The 19,092-nt window shown below is 44.9% G+C and overlaps 1 protein-coding gene across 6 annotated transcripts in view; it reads left to right on the top strand.

Moving 5' to 3' along the window:
• The window catches only part of PLB1 (phospholipase B1), an 82,731-nt gene extending 63,895 nt beyond the window's left edge, over positions 1–18,836 (top strand). For 5 of the 6 annotated variants that reach the window (XM_065679455.1, XM_065679456.1, XM_065679458.1 and 2 more), the window contains 12 exons: positions 2,504–2,562; positions 3,355–3,398; positions 4,616–4,715; positions 6,098–6,149; positions 7,966–8,046; positions 9,127–9,192; positions 9,715–9,809; positions 10,802–10,883; positions 12,138–12,242; positions 13,305–13,400; positions 16,906–16,980; positions 17,443–18,836. In XM_065679455.1, coding sequence (XP_065535527.1) covers positions 2,504–2,562; positions 3,355–3,398; positions 4,616–4,715; positions 6,098–6,149; positions 7,966–8,046; positions 9,127–9,192; positions 9,715–9,809; positions 10,802–10,883; positions 12,138–12,242; positions 13,305–13,400; positions 16,906–16,980; positions 17,443–17,664 — 1,077 coding nt within the window. In that variant the 3' untranslated portion in view covers positions 17,665–18,836. Of the gene's footprint in view, positions 1–2,503; positions 2,563–3,354; positions 3,399–4,615; positions 4,716–6,097; positions 6,150–6,770; positions 7,088–7,965; positions 8,047–9,126; positions 9,193–9,714; positions 9,810–10,801; positions 10,884–12,137; positions 12,243–13,304; positions 13,401–16,905; positions 16,981–17,442 lie in introns of those variants that run through there. The other variant, XM_065679460.1, reaches the window with a different exon arrangement.
• The last annotated feature ends 256 nt before the right edge of the window (positions 18,837–19,092 follow it).

Genomic DNA, 19,092 nt, shown 5'->3' on the forward strand with positions numbered 1-19,092 from the left:
GATATGCCTGTATCTCAGACTTCTGATTGCAGATGCTGCATCCTGGCTTAGGCATCTTCCAGTTAAAACTCTGATATGTACCAAGAAATGCAAACGGAAAAGAGTAGGCACTGCAAAGAGAAGCCCCAGGAAAGAATAGCAGGGAATACTGCAGACCTGCGTCAAAGTTTTCTGAGGAAAAGTTCCAGAATTACCCAGCACTACAGAATTGTTCTGGCATGGGATGAAAGCAAACGTTCATGTCAACAGTTCCCATGAAATTTAACTCCTGAGCTAAACCAGTGCTCATTCTAGCAGCTTCAGCCCCTGTTGAGTTCAGAGGGAGCTGGAGGTACCAAAGCCCTTAAATGATCAGGCTTATCTGCAGGCAGGTGTGCACGTCTTCATCTCCTCACTAGCTCCGAAACTGATTTTACTTGACCTGATGTAATCCTGGCTTTCCTCCCCACTGCTGAGCTTTGAGCTTTCCTTAGAAGACCTTAGTAATGACCCTGCAATCTCCCTCCTACCCATTGCTATGACTGTCAAAATTAATTGCTTGATTTCCTCCCCCACATCTAGTGCTATAGATGTGCTCTAGCGCACATCTCTTCTTTTTTACAGTTTAATTCTTTTAGTACGTGAAATGTCTCAGAGACCCCTACTCATAAGGGACAGACGAATGCTCGAGCTCCCCGTCTCAAGAGCTGGGCAAGACAGTTTTTCATACTGCTGTTAATTCATCCAGTTTCTATTAGTTTCTGTTGCCACAGCAAAGCGTAACTGGGCTTTTTGATAAGGGATTAATTGAGGGTAGGAGGAGGGCAGAAAGCATGGCAGACTGTTTCCCTTATGCGTGTACACACACACCTACCCCTCAAGTACAAAGTGCCATACAGCCAGCAGCAGTGCAGGCTTTGTACTGCCTAACCATCCCTGGCACAGCTGACTGCCCCAGCTAAGATCTGTTGTGGTCCACTAAGACATTGATTTTTCCTCCTGGTATTTCCCACAAGAGCCCTGAATGCAGTCAGTGTTCATGGATGATCAGGGACTGGAGCACCATCCGTATGAAGATAGGCTGAGGAAGTTGGGGCTGTTCAGCCTGGAGAAGAGAAGGCTGCGTGGGGACCTCATAGCAGCCTTCCAGTACCTGAAGGGGGCCTGTAGGGATGCTGGGGAGGGACTCTTTGTCAGGGACTGCAGTGACAGGACAAGGGGTAACGGGTTAAACCTTAAACAGGGGAAGTTAAGATTGGATATAAGGAGGAAATTCTTTCCTGTTAGGGTGGTGAGGCACTGGAATGGGTTGCCCAGGGAACTTGTGAGTGCTCCATCCTTGGCAGTGTTCAAGGCCAGGTTGGATGAAGCCTTGGATGGGATGGTTTAGTGTGAGGTGTCCTTGCCCATGGTGGGGGGGTTGGAACTGGATGATCTTGAGGTCCTTTCCAACCCTAACTATTCTATGATACCACTGCTTTTTGAAGAATAGAAAATGAAGTGAAACCACGAAGAAACTATAAAGCTGCAGAAGCAATTTTCACGACTGCTGTCCTGAATGTGAGTGAGGGTGCTGACCTTGCTAGAGATCTGTCCTAGTCCTGTCAGCTCCTTGATTCCTCACAGCTTTGTTCCGATGTCTTATTTGTTTTTGAAAGGTTAAAGTTCACACTGCAGGAAAGCTGCTCTCAGTCCAGATGCACTTGGAGATTAATGAAATGTTCAGGAATTTAGTCATGTCACCGGCTGGAACGCATCTGTCTGACTTCCTAGCACCAATGCACAGTGAAAGCAATAGCTATGCCAACATGCTTATCTGTATTGGCAAAAAACCACCCCTGCTACACCTCATCGGGTCTGTGTGTTGGATGGGCAGACTGGGTCTGGCAGAGGAAAAGTAGATTTTGCACCAAAGATTTGTTTTCTTGGCAGATTAAAAAGCAGCTCCTCTGCTGATTTATTTACAGCTGAAACTGGCTGGGAATTTTTAATCAGTGTTTGGGGTTTTTTTCCCCTGGATTATTAACTCTCTCAAAATCAGCTTTCTTCAGGAAATGCCAGGATGAAGCATTTCCCATCAGAAAAATCCAAACAAATACAAAGCTGTTGGTTTTAATCTGGGTCCCACTGGATCACTAAAACAATATTAGAGTAGTAGTTCTAAAGCTCATGTCCTTGACCTTACGGTCTGATGCATTCTGTCTGGATGTTCCATGGTCTGCTGTTTAGATGAGCTGCTTTTGGAAATGTGAAGGCCTTGAATTTGAAGCACAGAACATGCAGAGCAATGAGAAGCCCTTGAATCTGAAGCACACAACATGCAGGTCTGCTCAGAGGCCAGTGTGTGGTGCTGAGTAAGGACATGGACCATTTATGCTAAAACTGGGATATTGCAGAAGGTTGGCTGGATGCAGAGTAAAGTGACCAAAATGCTTCTGCACTTTGAATTCACGATGTCTGTCTTACCTAATCTTGCAGCATTTTTTTCTCCTATTTTATACATTATTCTTTCCATCCTTTCCAGACCGCACAAGGAGCCAAAGCATCTGACCTACGAACAGACTGGAGGGGACTTTCCTGGAGGTGAAAATGCTCAGTCTTCCCTTTTGCTTTTTCATCCACAGGCACCGTTAAAAGTGTGGGTCACCCCGCTGTGTAGTTACATACTTAAGCATGTAAATGCAGGAGTGGGATGTTGAGAGCTTGGTTAGGGACTGGAGGAGTCAGGACTGGAAGAGAAAGGCAGTGATTCTTGGGGGGGGGGGGGGTCTGTTTGTTTTTGTTTGCTGTGCGGATTTTGTTGCTTTTTTTAACCAGACCTGATTGCTACAAGCAGGGTCTGGTGTGTCTGGTGGTACTGGGTTATTACATACCTGCAGGAGGGGCTGTCCAAAGTGGTATAAGAATGTATTGGCTCTGCACGCAGATAAGTTTTTGGTGGTAGAGGCAGCAGTTCTTCTCCTAATCAGCATTGCAGAAACTGCAGATGGATGGTTAGTGAGTGTTTAATGCAGTCTCTCTTCTGTGCGTAACTGCGCACAAGTTCAGCTTCAGCAAGGTCACATGGACCAACTTTGGTGAGGGAATACGCCTTTCAGTGACGGGCATCCCAGCACGTCCTGATGACAAATCAGTTCTCTCAGTTTGCTCTATTCCCAGTCTGGAAGTTTCCCTCTTAGCTGATTCCCTGCTTGATGTAATGTGAAATTTCCTTTCAGTACTTTCCCTGAATTCTTGTGGTTTATCTCCTTAGTCCTCTTTGAAGTTAGTCTTTTATTTTCCCCTTCCTGGGCTGCTAGAGCAACATATGGTGGCAATAAGACAGATGGTTGCAGGATTAATCCTACTTGGTGATTTTGTTCTTTCCCTTTGTAGCATTGGAGGTGATGGCACCCTGGAGACAGAGACTACTTTACCCAGTGAGTATCCTGGAAAATCAATGTGAGAAAAGCAAAAGGCAAGTATTACTCTGAAAGTACTCTAAGTGGATGCTAGGGAACATCTGGAAATGGTCATGCTTTCCTTGCAGACGGTGGGGAATGCCCATCTATTGTGGATTTGAGCAGTTCATGTGAGTCATAGCTGAAACCCAGATTGACTTGACATGTTGTAAAGTAGCTGTAGATTCAGCCCCTCCACATCACAGGATCTCCATGTGATTGTATCATCCTTCTGACTGAAATGATTAGGAGTAAATGTGCTGAAGGTGATTGAAGTAGCAGACCTGCTCCTCCTTTGTTTCATTTTCTGCTTTTCAGTGACTGACTGAAAAGGATGTGGGCAAATGAAGGGTATGAAACAACTAGTGGTCCATCTAGCTAGGGTTGTTGACAAGGCTGTGGTTCCTCCTGACAGTTTCGAGTTGCTACATTGCACTGGAAAAAAAACACCTAAAAATCCTATACATTTCTTGTCTTATGTTCTCTGTATTCAGTCCTGTAGTTTCCATAGAAACTATTAAGGGGTCAGTGTGACTGTAAATTGGAAGGGACTCTGTTCGCAATGGTTTGTCTATTTTCATGTGATCCAAGCTGTTGGAGCAGTTTGACAATACCTGACATTGTTGGTAATAAAATCTGATATGCTTTGTCTTGTACCACACACATTGCGGTGCTTAAGGAGAAATAGAAGGTGCATTTCACTTATGCAGTATGAATGAAACTCTCTGAAGAGGTTTCAGACAGCGCTACAGGTATGGTAACAATAACATCATGCTTCCCTGCTGAGGGTTTTGGTGAAATCTAGAAATGTGACTAAAATTTACTCTTCTGAAATAAACAGAATTATCTTGATGGGTATCCAGATGAGTGGAGTTAGAGGGCCATATTCAGAGCATCTGCTCCTGGTACATGAAGTAAAGTAACCACGATTACTGGCACTCAAATTCAATACCCATGAGTTGCATGAGACGTGCATCTCCTGGGCTGCCAGGCCCTGACTCCTCAAGGCCATGGAGAGAAATAGTTGCAGTGTGAAGTTTGGACAGTAGAGTCTCCAAAGCAGCTCTGTAAGGTCATAGTGAACAAAGGGGAAACCCAGGTCCGTATTCCTACCGCTGGATTGCTTGTGCTTCTGAGGGAGGCAACGCTACCGGTTGTACCGCGCATGGGTGAACCTTGTGGTTTTTCTTTTGAAGATATCCTGAAAAAATTCAACCCGGATCTCTTTGGCTTTTCCACTGGCAGCTCCGCGGATACAGCCGGATTCAACGTTGCACAGAGAGGTGCCACAGCACGGTAAGCACAGTCACAGCCGAGAGAGGGCAAAGCGGAGAGCACTGATGGACACCCAGGCTCTCTCTGAAGTGCAGGTTAAGGCTGGGTGGGTACTGATTACCTGCTCGCACTGTGCATGTCTCTGTGACCTGATGTTCTTCATTGGGTTTTTTGAATTATTTCATAAAATTCAGTATTTGGGGGATTTATTTTTATCTCTAAATTAGAAATGGAGAAAAAAACTTACTTTCTTGATTTGACTTCCGCCCAGGACTTCTAAGCCAATGCCTTAGTTACGCTTTGAATTCTACCAGTACCTTTTTCTCCCCAGCCTTCAGTACGCAGCTCCCTGATTCTGTATCAGGCCATATCTGTAATGAGGAAAAAAACCCCATGAGAATCTCTCATTTATTCCTTGATTTCTGGGAAATGTGCCTCAAGCTAACAAATAAAAACCCACTGCGCCCCTAAAGGCATTAAGAACTATCTGTGTTTGCAGTGCAAAGAAAAAGAACAGAATGAGCACCTGGAAATTAAAAGTCTCTTCTTTAAGAAAAACTCTACTGTAGTCTGTTAAGAACCAAAATGTGTAAGGGCATGTACTGTGTGCAGTGTGCTTGCTTTATGGATACTCATGGAATTTGTTTCCAGGACTTTCTATGACACCTGTAACAGTAAATTCACTGCAAAAGAGTTTCAGGATAGCCTGTGTAGCTACTCAATACCTCATGGGTGCGCTGAGCAAAGACTGAGGGCAATCAGTATGGTTCTGGGAGTCCAAATACTGTAACTGCATCTGTGTGGGTGCTGAAGGGAGGCAGGGCTTATCAACTCAAGCACAGTCTTATTCTAGTGTACCAGGAGCTCGGGTTTCCTGCTGGGGTCCCAGCATGGTTTGTGCTTCAGCCCATGGACATTGCATCCTGCCCAGAGCTGGGCTGGGACTGGCAGTTCCACAGCGTAAGCAATGTCTTCCAGTCATAAGGCAAGCTGTAGGAGTTTAAGGTCAGGTCAGGAAGGGCGGTTAGGTGCCCAGCTTCTGTGTAAGCATCAAACTCCCGCACCAGGTTCCAAAGAGAGTTATGCAAATAAATGTCTCTGTGCATCTGGGCATTAGTGGCTTTCTCCAAACAAAACGCACTTAAGCCAACTCTGAGATGGGAAGAATTCATACCAGTTGCCTGCCACTTGGCAGTCATCCTAGCTGAAGCCCTTTCAGATCGTATTATTCACTTGTGCAACTGCTGCTGATCTCTGTCTTATGTTTGCTCATCCTTTCGAGGTATTGCTTCCCTTGCATTGATTTCTGCTGATCCTAATATTCCCTGAAATGAGGAGTGGGAGGTTAGGAAGATGATGGGTGCTTAAAGCATGCACCTAAAATGCTTCTGTTCTCTCTCTAGCAATATGTCAGCCCAAGCACGTGAATTGGTGGAGCTAATGAGAAGCAGCTCAGTAAGTAGAACTTGGGCCACCCCTCAGTGCTCTCATGGTCTCCGGGACATGACTTTATTTGATGGGATGCTTGAGCAGTGATGGAACAAAAGTCAGTGTCCTTGTCTCTGGTGTGCTTTCCAAGATGAATGTGCCAGGGATTAGCCTTTAGGAGATGATAGGAACCTATAGAAATCCATGTAGGTAGGTGGAAACATACAAGGCAGAGAATAATGTAGGATGCAGTGTAGCCAGGAGGGTAGCGAGAAAAGGAGAAATCTGAAGGTTATGGGAAGATCACAGGACTGCTTCAGTTGAGCAGCACCATTCGAAGTGGAAGTCGTACAGGCTGGGTGTAAAATAGCTGCAGCAGGCACCTGGTGACCAACATGAACAGCACTATTCACTCTTGGGTCTGGGAAATGGCAATTTTGGGAAGGGGAACCACTGAAGTCTTCCTAGGAGAATAGGCCCTCTGGCTCTGAGCAGGCAAGTGATTGATCAGTGGCCAGAAACCTCGGGGTTGGGTGAATTCCTATCACCCCACAATTAGTAGGGAGGGAATGTAGCACTGAGGGACAGACCGCTGTGCCAGTTCCACTGAGGGCTACAGAGGGCACTATTAGGATGATTCCCTTTCAGCTCAATGGCTGCTGATGCAGTTTGTGGCGAGTGGGGGGGAAGGATATCTGGGAGAAAACCAAGGCCGCCCTGTTCCAAGTGTTGGCTGAATTTGAGCAGATGACTGTCTGGGTGTGAGCTGCTGGTGCAGGGAGAGCACCCTGCGAGGGAATGGGAGTGCCTGGTGCTCCTTGGCTCAGGCTGAATGGGAAAGGAAGGTACTGAATAAGCAGGATTTGTCAAAGCATGTGTCTCTCTGCGCCAGCGCTCTTGACGGATGCTGCATGCTCACCCCACTGTCAGTTATTCCATGTTACCGATTGTTTGGCAGGGTGAAGGGAGCTGGCGTGGCTCTTCAATAAAATAGTATGTGGCTCTAGAGCTTGGTTTTATCCACTGCTTTTTGTTCATCTTTAAAAAAGGGGGGGGGGGGGAGTCCCTGCCACGCTTTGCCTCTCCATGAAAGGCTTTCGGAGCAAAGTGCTGGTTAAGGAGCAGAATTCAGACCCGTGGGTGATTCCCAGGCCCTCCCTCTATTTGTGGGATCCTTTCGCAGATGTTTGTTATGTAAATGCACTACCCTAAAAATAGTTGCCTTTGATTCCTTTCTTTGTACTGAATGTTACAAAATGTTTTGATGAGATCCAGCTCTCAGCAGCGCCTATTGTTAGCTTGCGGTGACGTGGATGCTGCAGCTGCCCTTATATGAGCTCAGTGAAGTCACCAGCCTCCTGGACTCTTCTATTTTAATCCAGCTGTCTGCTCCCTGGGGCACCCCTCGCCCCTCCAGCCCGTGGGGTGATACTTGCCCAGCTGGCAGGGATCCCCAGCAGCTCCGGTTCCACAGCTCCATGAGTCACTCCAGCATCCACTCCCACAGCGCTCCATCCCCATGGCTGGCAAATCTCCCCTGGCCATCCCTGTCCTGAAGCTAACATTCCTTTAGGGACACTTGCTGCCACAGACACGTTTCCATGCTTGGCTACCTGGACAGATCTCATCTGCTGAAGGGAATTTCCTTACAAAAGCCAAGGTGAATTGCAGTTGGACTAGCAAATAGTTCATGTTTTCCCCCTGGAGAGATGCTTTCCTTTTGCCAGCTGAATTCAGCATCTCCTTTCTCTGTGCTGCCCCACTGTCTGTAGCCATTTGTGAATGTGACCTCTGCATGCCTAAGCAACGGATGCTGCAATCTGTTTATTTTATGTGCCACTAGAAAATTAACTTCAAGGAAGACTGGAAGCTGATCACTGTCCTTGTTGGAGGCAACGACTTATGCCAGTACTGCTTGGACAAGGTTTGTAACTCTGAATTAGGCATGCTCATCCAGGCACTTGGCAAGTGACCAACCCTGGATATATAACCTTTCTCCTGCTCTTAGCGAGCCAAAGTTCCTCTTTGTTTAAAAAGCACTTAGAAGTCCTGTTCCTTTCATCTGTATTGTATCAGAAACAAGTGCACAGCTTTTAATACTGGAGCATTGCAGCTCTGGAGTCGTATTATTTAAAAACCAGCAGCCTGCCCCATACTGAACAAAGCACCAAGGACAAACTGAAGAGCTCTCCCAGCTTAACTGGACAAGCTGTGTAGTGTTTTAGGCATGTTTTTATGGGGACACAAGCGAGGTTTTATGTTGGAAAGAGTCTCCATGCAGTAGTCACTGGGGATGCCCGATTCTGGCTTCAGAATGACACCAGAAGAAACAACATCAGTGTGTATTGAAGATGTTTTTTATCCAGCTGTCAGTGGTCATCCCCTCTGAAAAGGTCCCTGTGATGCAGACTGGGGGTCTGGACCACAGCTTGTTGAAATGACTGCGGCTGTTCCCTCAGGTTTGCTCTTTGTTGTTGTTTCTCGGAGGCTGCTGCCTGGAGCCTTTGCCCCCCCAGCTCCACCTCTATAACTACAGTCACAAAGCAGTTTTGCCTGTGGGTTTTCTGGGGCCTCCATAGCAATTTCCCCAGACTGGCAGAGCAATAAAAAGGTATCACTGTTCATAAGGCAGACTAGGCTGGTCTGGATCCCATAAAAGACAATATCAAATCCAAAAGTGTGATTTATGTAGGCATTCATCAGGCAAAGACTCTGCCAAGAGTTATTATATACCTTGGGATTTTCTACAGAGGTTAAGAGACTATATTAGTGACATAGAAACACAAACACTGTATAACCTGGGTCGATGTGGCAATAAACCTCTTGATCTGAAAATATACCTGCCAACAAAGGCTTAAGGAAACATTGCATCAGTATATCTTCTCATGGGCTGCCTTGCAACTGCAGAATGTGTGGGCTCCTTTGTTCAGGTTCAGAACAATTAAACTTCTTAGTTCCTCAAAGAAGACTGATCCTTATTTATGTGTTTGTTGTAACTACACAGGAAACCTTTTCAGTGCAAAAGTACGTAAAGCACCTTCAGGACACTCTGGATATTTTCTATGAGGAGGTAAGCTTTAAAGATACCATAGCAAGCTACGTTCCTGGCGAGCACACCGATGTTTTTCTCACCACTTATAGACTGTCAGTGATCATGTTTCATACAAGGTCATATTCCAAACAGCTGGAGTCAGACTCAGCGCTGCATTTCAACAACTGTGTTAGGAAATGTCTTGAGAAAGTGGGCTGCAGTTTCAGGAGAACCGTGTGCGTTTCACAGTGTTTTTGCTGAGGACCGAGCATATCATGACCCTGTGGCCAGTTCTGACAGCTAAACACGGTTTCATTTACCCTAGAGAAAACGGAAATGCCCAAGGGACTGCGGCAGCATTTCAGTTAGTTTGTACAAGCTGCTGGGATGTTTTTGGCTGACATCCACCATATGTCTCCCTCCTCCTATACATCGTCCTTGCACATGCCACTGGTTGCAGTTTGCTCCGACTCCCTGACCTATGGATGGCACTTCTTCCTCACTTTGTAGTGGTATCAAGTTCTGTGATTTGGTATGATCTGGTTCTTATAATCCCTGCAGCTCCCAAGGGTCTTTGTCAACATGGTGGAGATGCTAGAGATTTCTGGACTGCGTCAGATTGCAGCAAGCTCTTCGACGTGCGCTTTGATAACAAAGTGAGTGAGCAAAATGGGTCTTTGCCTTTAAAGGGTTATTTTCTTGGATCGCTCTAAATTGCTTCTTCAGTAGGCATCCTCACCGAGCTTTCCAAGCTACTTGCATTGCAGCCTTTACCTGATACACTAGTTCCCATCAACTTCCTATTACTTCTTCCAATACTTCAGCTAAAAGGCACGCGCCTGCAGATAGCAGAGTTATCAGTTTTCTCCCCGGCTCTAAGGCAGCATGTCACAGCACAAGTCACCATAGAAGTGGTGTATTGCTGAACTTCAAAGCCTTTTTTGTTCAGCCTTTCACTGGTCAGCAGCGTAGGCTGACATCCCTGATGCCTCTGCCTGTATTCAGTGCTGCATCACCTATGGTGCAGGCTGGGCTGCATACAGCAGAGTGCACCATCAGGAACTGCTTTTCACACCTAATGAAGGAGGAAAAAAAGTCCTAACTCAAAGAAGGTTGGGGGACTTGTTTTAGACAGCAACAGACACTTTACAGGAGTCAGCATGGACATGAAGAGGCTCTTTATTCTAGCAGAGAAAGGTATAACAAATACAGTGGTTGGAAGCTGATGCCTAATGAATTCAAATGAAGTTCGGCACAGATTTTTAATACTAGAAGTGATTAACTACTGGAACACATTAGAAGGGAAAATAACGGCTTGATGTCTTCATGTTCATTCCAAGCACATTCTAAGAGGATGCATTTCAGTGAAGCACAAGTTATTGCCTCTCAATATGGGAGTAACAGAATAAAATACAGTGGTCTAAGGAGTCAGACTACATGAACAATTTGTCTTTTCTATCTTTAAACCCTCAGGTATATGTGGGGTTTTTTCCATTCTAGCACATGGTTTCCTGCTGATGTGTGGCATACTGAACCCTAGCTAGCCTTGAGCACCTATCCTGAGCTTTGTGAAACAGACACACATTGCTGAAGAGTTGCATAGGCTATTCCAGATTGGCTTTTAATTCTAGCATTTCTTTCACCGAAGGAACATTTGCCCATGTGTCTTAAACCCTGAGGAAAATTCTTCTGAGCTACAAGAAATTAAGAGAGTTAACAGGGATTTTCAGGTAATACCTCGATTCTGTAACTGGCCACCTTCACTTCTTTATATTGCTTCCCTTACTGCCCTAATTCTCATGCATATCCATCCTCAGCAGCACAGAGGGGTAACTGGGAAGCAGCCTGGCTACAGTCTACCCTACCCAGCTAAGCACTTAGCAGCAGGGAAAGTCTTTCTACACTGCCTTATGATTTGACCTTGATTCAGTTTCCAGATGCTGTTTCAACAGCTGGAAAGGATGATGATGGCTATCATGTTGATGTGGTTGTTATGAATCCAGTGAGTGGCTCACATGAATTCACGTTGCTGCAAGGGTGACAAATTACCTTGCATCAGTAGTTTTGTGGTAACTTAGCAGAAGAAATAAACTAAACCAACCTGATATTCCTTTCATTCGCCATAGGCTGAAAGCATGCACATGGATAGCTTACCATGGATCAGCTTGCTATCTAAGAGTAACCTATCATAGCCTTGGGCATAAGATTCACTCAAAATTAACAAAGGCTATAAATAGCTACTGGAACAGAAAGTTTTTCCATCATTATTCCTGTGAATACAGGATTCACTGTATCAGATCACATTATGTTCTCCAGCCTTCCACTCTGGCTCTGGCAGTGGGTGCTGTCCAATGAATCTCAAAACAGTGCTCAAAAACCCATCTCAAAACACTTCTATAAACCTACTAGAGAGGACATTTCCATTTAACTAAGGAAGCTGGATTAGGAATGCTTTGAGATATGACCAAGAGCATCAGAGTTTATACCCATAAAGGGGCAAGTAACAATGAGATATTTTTATCTGTTTGAATGTCCTTGGCCATAGTTTTCAAAAGCGGTAGGTAACTTTTCAATGCTTAAGTTTTGCTTTACTTCAAGCTCACCTTTCTGAAGAATCAAGAATCCTTCGGCTTCAAGTTGGCATTCTGAACCCATTCATCACTTCTAAAAGTTTTGGCCTAATTCCTTTTAATTCTTTGTAAATCTCAATCTCATTGTGACTGTGCGGCACTGATTTCTATAAGCTATGAATGGCTTTCTTTTCACGAAGCAACTTTACATTTCAAATTATCCTAACTTTTGTGCATTTTCCTCGTGAAAATCTCTCCATGAACCAAGCTATTTTCTTAGCCGTTTCCTGGACTGCTTTTAAAGCTGGCTTTACACTAACAATTTATGGCTTCCCACATTGAAAGAATGCACGCTTTTGATAGCTGATAAATATTAGAAGAACCTCATGTTTCCAATCATTAAACTCTGCACAGGCTGAAGCCTTGCAGCTGGTCAACAGCGGTCGGTACGAAGAGCGTGAGGACTTTGCAGTTGTCATGCAGCCATTTTTCCGAAACACGTTGTTGCCCCTGGATGGCGTGAGTCCTGTTCTGATTTCCCATTATGCAAGCACCAGTATCTTGATTTCTCTAAGTCGGTAAGATTGATTCCACCAGGACTGTGTTTTCCTCTCTTTGCACAGTCTAGCAGCACAGGGTGCAACCTGCAGTAAGTGACAAAGGGGAAAACAGGAAAGACTCTGCTGCCTGTGAATCAAAAAGGCTTTAGGAAACATTCATAGTGTCATACATTAAACCTAAGCACCCTCTGGCTTCCTCTAACTGCGTGTTGCTTCCCCCATTGGGGGATTGGTTGGCATTCATGTAACTTTTGTCTGATCTACGTGACGGAATATGTTCAGGTTTCCTTCACACAGGGACCAGAACGTGCATGCCTGGTTCATCCCAGCCTGGAAACAGGAATCAGCCTTTGAAGCCAAACAGTGATTCTCCTTTCCTCCATCCTTAGCATTACATACACAGTGTAGCTAGGGATACAAATATTCGTCATGATTCCTGGTCAAAGCCACCCAATTCTGCATAACCATGATCCCTTTGTCATATCATCCCCATTTTGTTCTGGCAGCCTTCAGAGTTCAAAGAATGGTCACCATGCAGACAGTGATAAGGCAAATTCTCTCTAAGACAGATATTTGCTACAACCGGATAAGACCACATTTTTTAATGTTGCCTGAAATCCAGCACAAATTTCAACACCTGAAAGGCTGTAAATTTGAGTTATAGAAGTTTCGCAGGCAAGAGTAAGCAGTTTTCTGTCAGTTCTGTACGAGGTGGAGCGTGGATCAACGGCAGTGTCCATGTACAAGCTGTGACTCTTGGCTTAACAAGGAGTTTAAGTAAGTGTGTTATGCAAACTGCTGTGTGAAGCTGAGCAGGCTGCATTGCACAGAAGGTCTCAAGATGAGTGCACAGTTAGGAGTACCTGCGTTTATTTGCAGTGCCAAAATACAATCATATTGTTTTTCGGAAGATACCAAAACTGTGAAGTGGGAATGCCAAGTACAGTACACTATTAGATCTATTATGTCAGATCTCAAAGGTTGAAACGTGCTGAGAAACACGTTTTTGTTTTTATCACAGGACAGCAAGCCAGATATGAGTTTCTTTGCTGCAGACTGCCTTCATTTCAGTGGAAGAGGTTATGCTGAGATGGCTATAGCTCTCTGGAATAATATGGTAAGAGGTTACAACCTAGATCCCCATGTGTTGGTGGTAGCAATCCCTCCAAATGATCATGAGAAAGGTGTCTGAAACAAGACAATAAGCAAGAAATAAAACTGAGATCATAACAAGAGGGGGCTGTTCAACTCTGAGACCCTTTTCACTCTGCATTGCCCAGGAACACAATCCAAAGTGATCATGGTGCATAAAACAGTGTAAGCCTTAGCTCATTCAAAATGAGTAATCCTGTGATTTCTTATTGCATTTAACTCATTGCATTTTTCATTATGTTAATGTAATGAGAAATCCTCTTCTGATTTGGTAAATAACTTGTATTAAAGCAATAAAACCCAGCCTAGTTAAGCATTCAGTCCTGTAGGCTGCCTGAAAACGTCTCTTGAATGAGCTTGCCCTTCTTGGGTGAATTCTGTTAGATTTATTAGAAATGTGATTGAATTTTTGCTACCATTCATAGTGTGGACATGTTATACCACCCACTTTAGTGTCTGAGGCAATTCTAGTAGAGTCACTGAAGCTAATGTGGGGCCGAAATCACACCTATGATGCCTCTGCTTGCAGTCATATCCCTTCTGTCATTTTGGGGGAAATGATAGCTTTTGAGTAATGCTGTGGGAGTGTGCAAGAGGCATGTGCTAGACTTGATAACTCCAAGGTCACAGTCGCTTTCAGAACCATGATGCTTCCTATGATGGAAGGAAGACTATGCCGTTTTCATGCCACAGCAACACTTCCTCCTCTTGTCTCAAAAACACCAGTACCCAAATATATTGTGTGAGCAGAAATCCTGTACCCTGGTTTGTACAAGAAACAAGCGTAAATGGAGGGGAATTTCTTTTCCATATATGTTAAAGTCTGAACAAGATAAGAAGCTTACAGGATACTCCAAAATGAGCTTGAGCACCAGGACTGGGCAATGCAGGGCAGAAATCTGTGCAGCTGCCAAGTATAGCATATGAGCGTTAGGCCCAGGGTTATAAAAAGCAGTAGATGCACAGTGCACGTACATGCTCTGAGTAATTGATTTGTGCGTGCACAGCAAATCTGCCTGGTTTCCATCAGGCTTCCCTGTCTGGGACTCCAGATGACAGCAGGCTGGTAGGCTTCACTGTGCTTCACAGCTCAAACAGGGCTAATGGTGGCCCAGAAACCCCAGGCAAATGGAGAAAACATTCAAATTGAGCACGGCTGCAGGTTTCAAGAGGAAAAAGAGACAATAACTGGACATATGGTAGCCTTAAACTGGGTTTCTGTTGCCACATGGCGTTCCTGTTAGCCGTTACTCATTTCTGAATCACCATCAGTCCTTTTAATATGCCACTGGAGTTTTATTCTGTCCAGACTGTCACTCATTTCCTACGTGTGTAAGGTTATAGACACAAAGGTTTCTGCAGGGATCAGGTTCTTAGTGATGCTGACTATTTCCTTCCACACAGATCTGCCAGTCTGTGTCAACTGAAGATTTTACTGGTTTAGATCTAGTCCATGTAACACATCCCTGCTTTTCACTCTCAGTCCATGTACGGCGAGGCCGTGCAAGCTTTTACTGTAAGGCTGTATTGTTTCCCTGTTCCCTGAAAAGCTCAGCAGGCTGTAGGCTTATGGCCAAATGACATGGATTCTTGTCAGCGCACATAAAGGGCCAGACTCTGCCTGGCCACTGCGTGGGTATGCAGGGATAGGGATGGCTGAAGGAGCCTCTCCCTCACCATAATGTTCTTTGCACTTTTGTGCAAAGCAAAGCAAAGCAAAGCACGCTCCTGCTCTCTGAAGTCAGAAGATTCTGTAGTCTTGAGGAGCCGTCACTGGTCCCAAATCCCTCTCATCAGCTCTCTGGCCCAGCAGAAGCGCACATGGACAGTGTACTCAGCCTGTTTGCCACATGCTGTTGATAGCTGTGTGTTTCTTCCAGAAGCTGTCCTGTGAGCTTATGGACTTGGGGGTTCTGTCACCTTCTAAATTCACATGCTAATGCTCCAGAGGAACAGATTGGATAGAGATGGAGCAAGCATGGCTGGCTACAGAACTTTGCACCTTATCGTCCTTTGTCTGGGCTCTGTGCCAGACTCCTTACCAAGTGCCCTGGCACGGGAAGTATTACAATTATCTACAAATAACCAGTCGTATGGCAGACAGAATGCTGCAGGCTGCGAGCCCCACATCTTATAAATAACCACATCAGAATCCGAGCTGTTCCCTCTAGGATGCATCAAAACTACCAAATTCAGTCTTCACGACATTAGCTGCGGGTAAGGTCAAGTGATTAGGATTCCATATGAGTTCAGCAGGACCCCATGACAATCAGCAAAACCTGGCATTCTGTTTTGCTTGTCATCTTCTCTCCCTTTGTTAGCTTTCTTCCCTTCCCTAGGCACATTTTTCCATGGTTCATCACATTTTGACGTGGTTCATCTCGCTCTTTTTATTTTTCAGTCTCTACTTCATTATTTTTCTTTATTTTTTTTCTTTAACTGAACTATAAACTTTTTCCAGTGTTTCCATATGAGAGTCCTATGAATTGTGATGGGCTTGTTGTGGTGTTGTTTCTCTCCAGTGTACAGCTGACGTTTCAATCACTTGAGAACAGTAAATGCACGTATGGACAACAGCAGAAGCAACAGCACTCCTCTGTGCTGTACTCCCAGAAGTGCTGGATGACAGCTCTGCGGTCTCCATGGGCCAGTCCTGAAGTCATTACTTCAGGCATGTCCATACACATTTGTAAACTCTTAGTTAACATGACTGAGCAAGCCTCTACTTGTTAGCTTAGCTATGGTAACCAGTGGTATGTGCACTCCTAGCCAACCACAAATGCTATGCCATCAGCCTGGATATATTTTGTGTTCAGTTTGAAATGGACTTAGGGTGAGCCTATGGTCACTTGTAACTTAGCTGACAACTGATAATATAAAAGGCTTTATTTAGCTCAATTCTTGCAATCTCACGAACTTAACTGCAGCAAAAACTCTCAGGGAATTTCTTGTCTGAGCAAATACTGCCCAGGTTGGCACCATCTCACCCTGTCCCTGTAACTCCGTCGTTTCTGAAGTCGCTTCCATCACCGTGACACCTAAGCATCTTTCTTTCTGTAACGTGTTAAGTAACGTGACTAACATCTGTCATGTGGGTTTGGTTTTTATCCTTTGTGGTTTATACTGTCGTTTGAGATGTGTACGTGGGAGAACTGGGTGTACAGTGAACCACTTTGTTCTACCAGAACGTGTGGTATTCAGAGTTACTTTCTCAGCAGAAAGGGAGGAAAGGCTTCTCCTGGCCCTTGTTTTCAAGAGGATTTTTCTGCAGAGAGGACATCAGCTTCTCAATGTCTTCAGTTCATGAGTGATAAAACGTTTGGAAACTGTTCTGTGGTGCTCCTCCCACCACCCTTCCGCATTGCTGCAAGCACCAGAAGATTGGATGAAAAGCTGTAACCACCCAAGTCAGGAGAGTCTGAGGAGGCAAAGTAGCATCATTATTTTTACTATTGCTTTTTTTTCTTCAGCTGGAGCCAGCTACTGGAAAGCAGACTTACAACAACTTCACCTATGACAGATCAAAACTCAAGTGTCCAAGCCCAGTAAGTAAAGGCCAAGGTGTCTATACTCTTCACGGATGACTTTGATTTTTCTCCTTTCTTATTGGTAAAGCTCTTTAAAAAGAGTATCTTTGTGAAGGCTTTATATAGCTAAAATATGCTACGCAGAAAACCTAGGTAAGATTTAACGGAAAGAAAAAATTATCCTCATTGCAGTAGAAAACTTTTGTCATTTAAGCCAGTTTTCACTAATTTATATGGCCATCCGTGGCAAACCAGTTTGGAAATGATGCCATCACTCCCATTTCTGAGCCGGCTCCTTTTTTTGCTCTAGGAACGTTCAGGCAATAGGGCAGGAAAGATTTGACCTAAGATAGACAAAAAGTAGAAAGAGCTGATAGTCTGTCTAAAGAGCAACAATTCCTCTCTGGGAAGGGGCATATTGTCTGAATGCTGCCTGGGGGGTGGTCTGTGGTCAGTAAAACCTTTGCTCTCCCTTTGTAGGAGAAACCCTTTCTATCCACTCTGAGAAACAGTGGGTTCAGAAGTGCAGACCTCAACTTGGGTAAGACAGAACCTTCAGTCCCCTACTGGGCTGTCATTGTGGCTGCAGTAGCTGGAGTCCTGGCGGGTTCTTTGCTCATCTGGATCGTGCTGAGAAGAAGAGTAAAGAGGTACCAAGATGGGAGTGACACAGAAAAGAACACGAAAATGACGCCTCTGTAACGCAAGTGGAACAAACATCTTTCTCTGCTGAGGCTGCTCTCTGGTGTGGTGCAGAAAGCCATAGAATAAGAAAACCCGGTTGGATATGAATGAAGCTTCTCGGTTATCCAGGGATTTTGAGGCCCAGTAATCTTGACCAGAAATGTACTGTAAAGTTAGCCTCCGCACATCAGCCAAGTGGAGGGTGAAGTTCAAAGTGTTAAAGCTTTTCGTTCTGGGATGCAACTCTCCATTTCATGAATATTACTCAGGATGTCAATTTCTTGCACGAAGCGAGAAAACTTGTTCATGCATCTCGGCACCTTAATTGTGCATCTGCTCTTCATACATATAAAACTGCACATAGAACACTAGATACAAGTTCACGATTGTGACCTGGTATTCCCCAGTAGCAAGGTGAGATAAAAAAGTTTCCATTTCACATGTTAGATTCCGGTAGGTGCTAAGGTGATTCTACACGGGCAAGTACAATACCATGGAAACATCTTTAAGCCAACTTCTGAGCAACCTGGACCATCCATGTGGTATCCCTGGGCAGCACAGCTAGAATAACTGCATTCTCTCCACTGCCTCGGGCTCCAGGCTCTGCCCATCTGGGATTGGAGGTGGAGCTGGGCCATGCACATCGCTTCTCCCCTGGGGCTGAGGAGCCCAGAGGCAGTGCTGTACCCTCCTGCCCAACACTGTGTGGCGGCTGGTTCCAGAATGACTCTTCCTGTGAAGAAGGAATTCCTCTGTAGCATGCAGTAAGGGGTCTAAGCACAAACGAGGTACCTGATTGGCAAATTAGCCTGGCTTAACCCTTCTCATAGGGCCTGTGGTGTGTTCAGGTCTCCCAGGCTGGACAACCCATGGCTGTTCTCCAAGGAAGAATTCGCAAGGTTCCTTTAAAAATCCCCATCAGGAGTGCACAGATCTTTCCTGGGAATTATCCAGTTCTTGTTGTATATTTGCAGGCCAATTCATGCAGTCTGCTAGTACAGAAGATACTTCACAGGTTCCATGCGCTCATGTTTTCCAGCACCTTTCTTATTTCCTATGTCAAATACTTTGCCTTTTGATTTTGTTGAAGCCAAAGTGTGGTTTGTACTGGCGTAATTTCTGTGAGGTGTACTACGTTTCTGCTCCAGAAATGTAAATGAGAAGAAAATTAAAGTATTTTGGAGAAGAAACTGGTCTGAGGTTCCTAAATCTGCTCACAGAGAGCAGTGAGAATGCACACAGAAGGCATTCTCCTTTTTCCATTTCATCGCTCTCATTGTCCTTGCTAAGATAAAAAGAGGTGGATAAAGTACAAGCTGTACTTACAAATCAGGTTTCAGGGCTGTAGCTCCACTCGCCTCTCCTTTGATCTGCTCTCAAAGGCTGGGCTATTACAGACAGGACTTTTATTTGCCTAAATCTCATGCACAGATGCGTCTCTAGGAG

This window comes from Lathamus discolor, chromosome 5 (assembly GCF_037157495.1).
Source record: "Lathamus discolor isolate bLatDis1 chromosome 5, bLatDis1.hap1, whole genome shotgun sequence".
Taxonomy (NCBI): domain Eukaryota; kingdom Metazoa; phylum Chordata; class Aves; order Psittaciformes; family Psittacidae; genus Lathamus; species Lathamus discolor.